The following is an 11,245-nucleotide window of genomic DNA, read 5'->3' as shown; positions in this document are numbered from 1 at the left end:
GGCTCTCTGGAGCTCCTCCAGAGTTAATATGGCCCCCTTGGTTCTCTGATTAACGCCGATTAATATCTTTTACCCATGCTGTATAGATAATTGGGGGCGGTATTTACTAATTAACTGACTTATGGAAGCAGTTGGTTGCACTGGGTTTTATTTGAGGGTTATTCAATTAAATTTTATTTATATATAGCACCAATTCATGATACATGTCATTTCAAGGCACTTTATAAAGTCAAATTCAATTAACTTATACAGATTGGTCAAAATTTCCTAGGGAAAAGTCAACAAGCAGCATTCACTCCTCCTGAAAGAACGTAGAGCCACAGAGGACAGTCGTCTGCATTGTTGATGGCTTTGCAGCAATTCCTCATACTGCGCATGCATGAAGCGACAGTGGAGAGGAAAACTCCCCTTTAACATGGAGGAAAACCTCCAGCAGAACCAGAACTAGGCTCCGAGTGAACGCTCATCTGCCTCGATCCACTTTTTTTTTTGCTCTAGTACAGGCTATATAAAACATTTTAAAGCCAGGTATTCTTATTTTAAGTTTCCTACTTTATGTACGTGTAATGCACAGAACGCTCAAAACTGTAAAAGGAACTAAATGTAAAATGCTCTTGAAATGACCGTATTTGTCCTTGATTTGAGCGAGGCAAGTTTAAATAATCCACCAATGGAATAAGCATTTACAATAGGAACAACTCATCTTATTTTAGGGGTCAAAATGCTCATTGCATTGGCACATAATCTTTTTTACCGGCTCAAATCAAAGAGAAATACTCATTTCAAGAAAATATTACTTCCTTTTAGTTCCCTTTTTGCAGTGAATGCTGTGAATACATGCACTGTGAAGGCACTCACTGTACTTTTTTTTTTTTTTGACGTAGGAAATTGAAACTCCATACACTGAGCGAGGATTCCTGCAATTTGTTTCCAACCAAATATAGATTCGAGGCCCACGGCTCTAAACAACTAAACTCTTTAAAATCCTGCAACGGTACAGCCCACAAACAACAACCTCATGAAACACGACCCGTCCCATGACTGGTTCTTGCGTTTACAGTTGGCTTTATTCAGATCTGTGCCGCTTTGATCGTGCAGTGGGGATTGTACGAATGGCCGCCTCTCACACGCACCGTTTATTAATAACTGGCCCACATACCCGAACCCCGCTCTGGTTTCCTGCCGGTCAGCCGTGGGCCTCTGCTGTGCTTTTGCAATAAAGGGACCCAGTTAAATATTTTCTCTGCAGGTGGAGGAAAGCTATCAAAGCCGCTACGTGTGGACAAAAAAGAGAGAAAAAAAAAAAGGATTTAAAAGGATTTCGATCTCAAAATGTCACGGTTGACTTAACGTAATCGGTGTCATGACCTTTCAGAACAATCAAGCTGATTTGGCTCATCCCTGTACAGGCGCGTCTCAAAAACATTTAACTATGAATTAACTGAAGAAAGAAATTAGACTCATACAGTATGTACATTCATCAGTAATAGATTTTAAGATATTTCTATTAGTTTTGATGCTTCCCATCCAGCCCAAAATTCAGTCTAGAAGACCACACTGCAAAAAGGAACTAAAAATAAGTAAAGTTTTCTTGAAATTAGTGTTTTTTTCCTTGATTTGAGCAGCTAAATAAGACTATTTGTCAATGGAATAAGAGCTTTGCACTTAAAATGAGAACATTTCATCTCAATCATCTTATTTCAAGTGCATGATATCTAATTATCTTATTTTAGGGGTAGAAATACTCACTCCACTGGCAAATAGTCTTATTTAGTTGCTCAAATCAAGGGAAAATATACAAATTTTAAGAAAATCTTACTTTTAGGTCCCTTTTTGCAGTACAACAAAATGTATTTTGATACACAATCACAGGAAAGGCTGCTGACTTGACGTTTGTCCAGCAGACCGTCGCCCCCCCCCCCCCATGCCAAGTCCCAAAAGGTCATTGCCAAACAAGTCAGCTGTCTGAGGCCTCTATCCAAGCACGTTCATGGAAAGAGGACAAGCTGCAGGGATCAGCTTGTGAAGCAAAGCATTACACCGACATACTCAGAACCGAGACGTCAGAGGTGTTTGACCCGAACCAAGGAGGAAAACGGACTGGACTGCTGCTAAGAGGAAAGCACACCTTTTTTTTCTGGAATTAAGGCCAGAGAATCCATGCAATAGAGCTAATAGGTTCCCTCTGGCGACGCGCTTTATGGAGAAGTCTGTCACTCTCCAGCAAGACTTGGTACCCGTCCACACTGCTGAAAGGTACCGGCTCCCTCAGCAGAACCCCCCCCCCCCCCCCCCCCGGCTGATCCCCACTGTGCCACGCCGCATTGATGCAATAATTAACACAAAAAAAGCTCCACCTTTATTGAGTTCATGCACTTTTTTTGCATGAAAAATCTTTTTTTTCCTTCTTTTTTTATTGGTCTGCAACCTTTACATCGGTCCAGCTGAACAGAATTTGTTTAGGGCCACAAAAGCAACACAACTCTTCAAAACAAAAGTAGCTTCTTTTTTTTTTTTTTTTTTTTTTTTTTTAAGATACCTTCTATAGAAATTTGTTTTACGGTTATCAAATTAAAGAACAAAACTTTTATTTTTAGGTTTAACACATCTTCAGTGGGACATTTCATTTTTTCTTTCTTGAGAAAATGACACCAACAACACACATAGCTGTCAACATAGCCACACACACACAAAAAAAAACGTCATAAAATTAATATTCCTTACACTATTAGTGTCTTTTTTTTGTGGAAGGGTGCAAATATTGCATGAAAACTTTTTTTTTGGGGGGGGGGGGGTGCTTACTACACTTCAAATCATTTCTCTCTTTTTTTGCTTTGGAGCTACAGGTTGCAGACCCCTGGTCTGATGTAAAGTGCTAGCTGAAGGTCACAATCATCAAAAAATTAACAGATATAAACACTTCAAATATATCAGTGTAAAGGAACCCTGAATTTCACTTTTAGTGAAATAACATTTTCAATGTTCCAACGTATGGAGATGCACCGGTATAAATATGTATTTGGTTGTTGTTTTTTTTTTTTTTTTTTTAAAAGAAGCCTACTAAACACACTGGTTTTATGTGAAAATGCTGACCTGTCAAAATAGGTCACCTCATGATAGTTCAGTAGATCTGTGTTTTTTTTTTTTTACTCGGCTTCATTCATCGGGACACTAAGAAACAAGCATTTAAGCCATGGACAAAAGTTTTGCAGCATTTTATTCTACAGCTCACCAGCACGTTTCATATCATGGTCCTAATCATTTCCAGAAGATGGACAGAATACAATTGACTAACGAGGGACACTACGTTTGCTGTGTGTGAAACATTCTTATTTTTAGCATCATTTTACTTCAATTTATTTGTGTTTAAAAAAAAAAAAAGCACCTTAAGACGTGATTATGTTTAATAGCATTTTAATTTCCCATCCTGTCACTTTTTATATGATTTGATAAAATAAAATTTGGCAAATATAGTTGCATTTTGATCTTAGAAAATTAGCTTTTTTTTTTATCTCGTTAGCGCTTTTAATAGACTACAGCATGTTCCATGACGCCGTTCAGGTAATCTGTGCAAAGATTTTGGCTCCCACCAACCTGAGCTGGTGTTTTCTACAGCTGGACCTTTAAATAAGGCATAATATAAAATAACGAGGCCAAGTTATGATACAATCCTCACAGCACAGCACAGCAGCTAGGTTTAAAGCCATTTTCCCCCCCCGATCGATTGAGACTGCAGTCGGCTACTAATGAAGCAGATTACTTTTTATAACACTGTAACAGCAACAACACGTGATGTCCCCCCAAAACATGGCACCTTTAATAAGCCCGGAACAAAAACAAGTGTTCTCAAATATCTACTGCAAAATAAATTAAAAACAAAGAATAACTTGAAGCCATTGCACTTCTTTCAGATGAATATATTGAAATTGGTAAAAGGCTAACAATGCGCTTTAATATAGTGAGATCGGCTGACGGCTGATGTTTTCATGCCGCGTCCGGTTGCCTCGGTAAAACCATAGAAAGGGGCGTGGTTTTTAAATTAAAAGTCGATGTTGTGTAATGATTTACTGTTTAGTTAACATAAACACAGTTGTCACTGCCGTGGAGCTAGTGCAATGGTGGGTTCTGCTCAACAAGAACTAAACTGGAGGTAGACGGACAGCAGACAGACCGAAGGAGGGGGGAATGAGAGAAAACTTGAGGCAGAACTTCCGACATAAGGAGTTAGGGTCCATTGTCGCTGTGATGTCTATACAGCAGTGGAGATCGAATTTGGTGGAGGGGAGGGGGGGGCGAGCCGGTTGGGTCATGCAGGTCCGAGTGTGCGACGGGGATGAACGTGGGTGTGGGGTTTTTAAGGCCAGATGAAGACGTGCGGCCGCGGAGATCACGTCTGGTGCACCTCGTGAAACATCAGCTCCCGTGGGATCCGCGTCTCTGGGCCGTAGATCTTGCAGGCTCGCCGCTCGAAGGCGGCCACGTTCTGCTTCACCACCTCGTCGAAGAACATGGTGGCCAGCTGGGAGTGGAGCAGGGACCGGAACTCAAAGGATATCTGTGAAAAGAGCGGAGGAGTCATCTTTTTTATAGACGCCAGAGAGAGAGAGAGGGGGGAGGAGTCATGGAAAATACGCCGCTGACGGTTTGACGCGACCAAGACGTTCTGCTGGGTGATGAATGAGAAGAAGGCGTCGCCCTCGACTCAAACCGAAGCTATCAGAACGCAAAAAACCACGAGAGTGATCCTCATGTTTCAAGAAAACCCGCCGTCTTCTCTGAGGCTGCTGTATTCATCACACAAATCAGGGTCTCGGTTCATTTTGATGCAAGTTTTTGCCTCGTAATTATCCCCAGCTATAACAAACCAGCATCTTCTAATTCTCCTCAACGCTGCATCCCAACGCTAAAAACGGGGTCCGAAATTAACACTCGCCAGGCGCCAAGTGAGAGTAAATTTTCCGTACCCAGATGCACCACTGAGCGCCATAGGAAATCAGTCCTGTATATATCTATCTATCTATCTATCTATCTATCTATCTATCTATCTATCTATCTATATATATATATATATATATATATATATATATATATATATATATATATATATATATATATATATATATATATATATATATATATATATATATATATAACAATGTGTGTACTCTGGAGTATGTAACAAAAGTAATTTCCCCCTGGGATCATTAAAGTATGTCTGATTCTCATTATAGGGCGAGTTAATTTCAGAGGGCTAGCTGCCACATGTCATGGCGTGTAAATGTTTATACCAAATAAGTCTTTTTCAGTTGTTTTGGTGAATGCTTCATGTTCTTCGGCTGTCAGCTTGTCTAACTCGTACATACACAAACACTCGCACATGTGATGCGTGAATGACGTTTAGCTCAGGCTAATTAAGTAGCGCAGGATTATGTGGAGATGTTTAGCAGCAGTTATTTTGGCCGGTAAAAAAAAATGCTTTGCTGGTTGAGTTTTACATCTGCCGGCCAACTTGGCCGGTGAATCAGGAAGTTAATTTCGGACACAGGCTATAAATGTGAAACAAGTGGGGTCTGGCGTTTCTGCTCCCAGAAATACGTTTCTTTAATGTTATTAGATAAAAAAAAAAAAAAAAAAAAAAAAAAAAACACAGTACAGGGGAATCTCCATAAACAATAATACCATCAAAGACTTGAATTATTTCAGTAATTCAATTCAAAAAGTGGACACAGGGTTATATCCAACTGTTTACTTCTAATAATGTGGCTAGTTTGCGTCCTTAAAAACCCAACATCCAGTTCTATAAGATGGAAAATAGGGATTTTTATTGTTGGGTTTGTATTGTTATTGGATAGTATTGCCCAGTATTTGGCCTCAGTTGTTGATCAGGGCTCCTGTGGCATGAATTACTGCATCAATGCAGCGTGGAAAGGACCAGATCTCTGGTGCCTTTAGTAGAGATCTCCATCTCATCTCCACAGGTTCTCTACGAGCTTCTAGTGTATGAGAGTTTGCTGAGCCATCAGGTTCAGTGGTGCCATAGCCATTTAAACAGCTACTGGTACTTTTAAAAAAGGTGGGCAGGTACTGAGTGCTGCTGGAAAATGAAATCAGTGTCTTCATAAAGATGGTCAGCAGAAGGAAGCTTGAAGTGCTCCTGGTAGATGGCGGAACCGAGTTAAACAGACTGGACCTCAAGCGAGGAGTCTGTGCCCAGGACTTTGGAGCACCAGCCTGGTCCTTCTTGTCCTTCGCCCTGGTCCAGGTGTCTCTGGCTCAGGACTGGGATGTGACGGGTGTCCTGATTAGGTCAGCGTGTGGAGAACCATGAAGCGTCGACTCCAGCCAGTCCACCCCCCATGAATGTGTCTTACTTCACTGTGGAACTGCAGCTCTTCCTGTCGCTCCTGCACCTTTAAATACCAACTTTTCTTTCCTCGACCCAAACAGTTTTATCCAAACACGTCTGAACATCGCCCGCTTCTTTAACAGAGACCTTTTGTTGCGTCGTACATGACGCGTCCATTGAATCTCAGCACTGAAGCGCGGTTTAATTGGTTTCTGTAATACTGAAATTTTCTCAGAGAGTGAATGTTGGCTTTTCATTAGCTGTGAGCCATTATCATCCAAGTTACCTGGAATAAGCCTTGATTGTACCCTGTGTGTAATGAAAAAGTTGGACTTTTTGAATTGAATTCTAGAAATAAGCTTTTCAGTAATATTCCAATTATTTATAACGCAGTTATAATCAAACAAACTTCAATAAAACTCACAGGGGTGTCCCTCAGGGAACTGCAAAAATGAATCACGCCTTTAATACAATGGACTAAAGCAGCTACTGAACAAACTAAATCTAGTCTCCACAGTTATTGTAAAACTCCAACAATCTTTTTAACCAGCTTAAAGAAAGAAAGCAACGACCCCCCCCCCCCCTCAGTCAACAACCTCCAGGCTTCCAAATACTTACAGAAAAGTCTACAGTGCAGGTGCGAGGGTAGCCGGGAATGCCAGGACTAAAGCGCCATATTGTCTCCAAGTGATTGAACAGCTTTCCATCTGTGCACACGGCCTAAAACACACGAGCAGACATGTGTGGCTGCCAACGTTGTAAATATCAAGCACAGCTAAACGTGGTATCTAAGCCAGAGTTAGATGTCGCACGTTTGCAGACAGACTGACAATAACGTGAGTGAGATGAATCATTGCAGATAATTCACACCAGGTAATCCTTACTTTGACTAAATGAGGCCTAACATTGGTGATCATGGACGTGTATCTCTCCACCACAGGAGGGAATCCCACTTCCAGCTGGGCCTTCGCGTGTCCCGCCCTTCTCATGATGGTCTGGGACTTCGTGCACCAAGGCACAAAGTGCTTGTAGTCGTCCACGTTGGCCACCACTTCATACATTTCCTGCATGGAATAACTGACAGAAAGGATCCCGTGGTTAAGAAGTCACATTTTTCCTCATCTTAAACAATCGGCGATCGCTCGTAGTGGCATATTACCCAAGTATTCGACGCTCTGAGTACTCCTTCCTTTTGTTGGTGAGGCTGATGAAGTTCCTGCTCTGGGGAGCAGCGGCCATCGTGTCCCCCTCTTGAAGGCAAAGCACCTTGGGACTTCTCGTCATCAAAATGCCACAGGATGACAGGTGTCTGGAAGTTGAAAGCAAACGATCTGTGGGCTGCATTCAAAGAGGTGCCCGGGGACAGAAACCAACCAAAATGCTCTCCTGTGTTCTAGTTTCCAGCTGCAGGCACTCATTGAGCTCGACTAGAATGGAATAAAAAGGTCAGCGTCGGGGGAATGCTGGCATTTTCTGGGTTTGGCTTTTAACTAGAGAGCAGAAAAAAAAATAAATGAAAACAAGGCTGACCAGATGTGTTGCTAGGCTTTAAACACGTATGTACTATCAGGCCAAAGGCTGGGTGATATGGCCTAAAAATAAAATCTCTGATTTTATTATACCAAATCCAATTAACTTATTTTTTTCTCTCCCTACTTTTGGTTTCACAAAAAGAAACTAAAGAAATTATTTTAAAAAACTTGCTTTAACGTCAAGCATTTCATCCAGGAGTTGACCTGAATCCAAACTGCGACTAAATACAAGCTGCGAAATATGCTTATAAAACAAGATGGCCGCCCTGTCGTTGTAAACAATGAAAATATAACAAAGTGTTTGCTGCTAATTGCTTTAAACAAGGAGCTTAGAAAAGGCTTCACTTGTGTAACTTCAAACTAACTTAAAATAAGTGAATTAGAAAGTAAATCAAAGTGCCATTTACTTAAAAGGGACACTTACAAGGCAGGAGAAAGCGAAAGTAAACAGTATATATAAAAAGGGTAGAACACTCTGAACGTGTCATGGTAATATATATTTAAAAGAATTAACCAGTTTAAATGTAATCAGTCTATGTCAACCGGGCAAAAAAAAAAAATCAATGTTGGCTTTTAAAACGCTGTAACCGTCTTAATTACTGGCCTGCGTGTTATTTCAAAGATCTACAACAGATCAATAATTAGGCTGTGCATAAAAATTGCTACAAAGATTAATATCGATGTTTTTAAAAACGATTTAATATCGATGTTCTGGCTTTCAATTTCGATATACCTCCCAACCCCTAGGGGGCGTTATTACAGTGCGCCATTACTGCTCACAGTGAGGAAGAGCAAGTGAGACGAATTTACAGAATGGCTGACAGGATTTTAGAAGCGCCTTCGTCCCTAAAAATCAGACATTTTGGGCACATTTTTGGTTTCTGTGATACGTTAAATGCATTTAACCAAACGCACTTTATTTTCCTGTTAATAGTGTTCAATAAATTGAACATAAATATAATATTTGTCTGTTTTTTTTTTTTATTGAATGACTTTGGCCATTAATTTGAAAGTAATAAATATCGATACTGGAGTCAAATCAAATCCACTCTGAGCTATATCGAGAATCATTTCGTATTGTGAGCTATGTATTAAGAATCGTATCGAATCGGCTCATCCTAGATGATACTCAGCCCTGTCAACAATGTACAACAAGTAGAGAAAAAGCTAAATGACAACACCCCACAGATTTTGCATGCCATAAAAAAATAGCAAAAGCCAAAACAGTTTCCAATAGAACACATTTAAAACAAAACAAAAACAAACACACACACACCACAAAATAAAGAATATCTGCAGATCTAGTGTTTTCAGGTATCTGCTATCTGAATAACTCACATAAGTAAGCTGACTGCTCTAAAGTTACATAAAAATATCACAAGCACTAGTGAGTGACTTTTTTTTTTTTTTTTTAGGCAAATATTTGACCATTATTTAGCAGAAGCCAGATTTCCCTCCAGAAAAGCCTCACCTGATGTTCTGTCTCAGGCATCCTCGCTGCAAAGCCGAACGACAGGAGCGAGGGGAGCCCACGGTGGCGATCTGGAGGAAGTCACTGAACGTCCGCACACCCATGGGTAACCTCCGGGCACCGGCTGTGGCTGCCATCAAAACCAGCCACTCTCCGCTCGGACGATCCTGGATCTGTGAAGCCGAGCTCCGGGAACGTCGGGTCCAACGCGCCGCTTAGAGGACGCCGCGAGTCAAAGTTCCGGTTCCGAAAACTCTCTTACGTCAGCGCGGCTAACGGCACCGACCGCCCGCGTCACCGGCCGCTTCTCAGAGCTGCGAGCCGAGCCCCGGCTACGAACGGTGGTTGGTCTGCGGCTAACGGCGGCTAGCGTGGTTTCATAACAGCCCGACAAAACGCGACGTCAGGCCGCGTCACTGATCTTTTCCGCCTTCGCTTACACTCACATCGCCGTGTGTCCGCGGCGCAAAACCTGCAGCGAAGTCTGGTTCGCTCATCTGGTTTTCACCTGGTTCTTTTTTGACAAATTCCGCCCAGCTGCTGACGACCTTCTGCTACCGAGTAAAACGCCGGTGACGGGACAGACTGTTCCCTACTTCAGCGAGAAGGGAGACACAGCCCGGCGGCTCTGCGAAAATATGCTGCCCCCTACCGGGCGGGAGGTGCGAGGACTGCGCATGTTTATTTCTTTAGACTCAGATTCGATATGTTCGGTATAAATGTAGGGCCGTAAATGTGAAATTGCAATATGTGCAAGCGTTTCTACTCAAATGTTGTATCATATTTTTATTTTTTATTTTTTTACAGTCTCTAAAAAATGTCATTTACATGTAGTTGCAAACTGCACAGTGACACAGTTGGAAGCTCTGTTGCCTTGCAGTATGAAGGTCCTGATCTCACAGTGGATAAATTCACGTGTCACATCAGCTCAATAATCAAAAGAAGGTGCCAAAAGGAGGAAAAGATGCATGAGGTATATACAGTGCATCCACATATATATATATATAGTGGATCGAGAAATAAAAAAAGAAAGAAAGCAGAGATTTAAGATGACTCATGTACATTTAAAGTGACTTATATACATATTCTACTCAAATGTTGTATCATATTTTGTTATATTTTACAATCTCTATAAATTAAATTTACGTGTAATTGCAAACCGCATGCTGACACAGTTGAGAGCACTGTTGCCTAGCAGAAGGAAGGTCCTGGGTTCAGAGCCGATCCCTGTACATTGTTAGATTCTCTCTGGGTACTCCTCCCACTTTCCAAAAACATGCTGGTGCCAGCTGCCTTCTGGAAGGGGTGAGCTGCACTGGACTGGGGCTTTCCTCTGTTCTTCTTTGGGATGGGGGATGCTGCTATCCCTGTGTTGGTCCTTCTTGGGCTCCTGTGCTCTGGCGGCCCTTTCAGACGGTCTGGGATTCTGGTCTCCCCTGTGTTTTCAAGCCTTTATTTCTGTTAATTATGATGGATTTCTGCTTGAAGGCGATGAAGACACGACGCCTCAGATTTGAATATTACATCTGACCATCCAGCCATCCATCTTCTAACACGTCTATCCCCTGTGGGGTCACGAGGGGTGCTGGTGCCTATCTCCAGCTGTCAGTGGGAGAGAGGCGGGGTACACACTGGACAGGTCGCCGATCTATCGCAGGACATACATCTGACCAATAATTAAAAAATAAATAAATATTTAACACAGAAATGTTGTGTTTAATACCCACTTAAAGGTTGTTGCATCTATCTATCTATCAGAATGCATTGATTTAACTTAGTTTTTATAAGATAAGAGATAAGATAAGATAAGATAAGATAGTCTTTATTGATCTCACAATGGAGAAATTCACTCGTCACATCAGCTCATACAAGGAGGTGCAGAGTAGGGAAGGTGCA

At 41.6% G+C, this 11,245-nt stretch overlaps 1 protein-coding gene across 2 annotated transcripts; it reads right to left on the bottom strand.

Moving 5' to 3' along the window:
* Positions 1-3,200: 3,200 nt before the first annotated feature.
* On the bottom strand, positions 3,201-9,928 carry si:dkey-190g6.2 (coenzyme Q-binding protein COQ10 homolog A, mitochondrial). 2 transcript variants are annotated; one of them, XM_012875501.3, is made up of 5 exons: positions 9,350-9,924; positions 7,506-7,655; positions 7,231-7,423; positions 6,965-7,066; positions 3,201-4,555 (listed from the first exon to the last, which is right to left on the bottom strand). In XM_012875501.3, the coding sequence occupies exons 1-5, from the start codon at positions 9,484-9,486 to the stop codon at positions 4,388-4,390; spliced, it is 750 nt and encodes a 249-aa protein (XP_012730955.2). In that variant the 5' UTR covers positions 9,487-9,924; the 3' UTR covers positions 3,201-4,387. The 2 variants fall into 2 exon arrangements, with proteins under 2 accessions (XP_012730955.2, XP_021178716.2); XM_021323041.2 differs by lacking the exon at positions 6,965-7,066 and having other exon boundaries at positions 9,350-9,928.
* Between the last annotated feature and the right edge of the window lie 1,317 nt (positions 9,929-11,245).

Source organism: Fundulus heteroclitus, chromosome 1 (genome assembly GCF_011125445.2).
Source record: "Fundulus heteroclitus isolate FHET01 chromosome 1, MU-UCD_Fhet_4.1, whole genome shotgun sequence".
Taxonomy (NCBI): domain Eukaryota; kingdom Metazoa; phylum Chordata; class Actinopteri; order Cyprinodontiformes; family Fundulidae; genus Fundulus; species Fundulus heteroclitus.
This window is presented reverse-complemented; position numbering and strand designations above follow the sequence as displayed.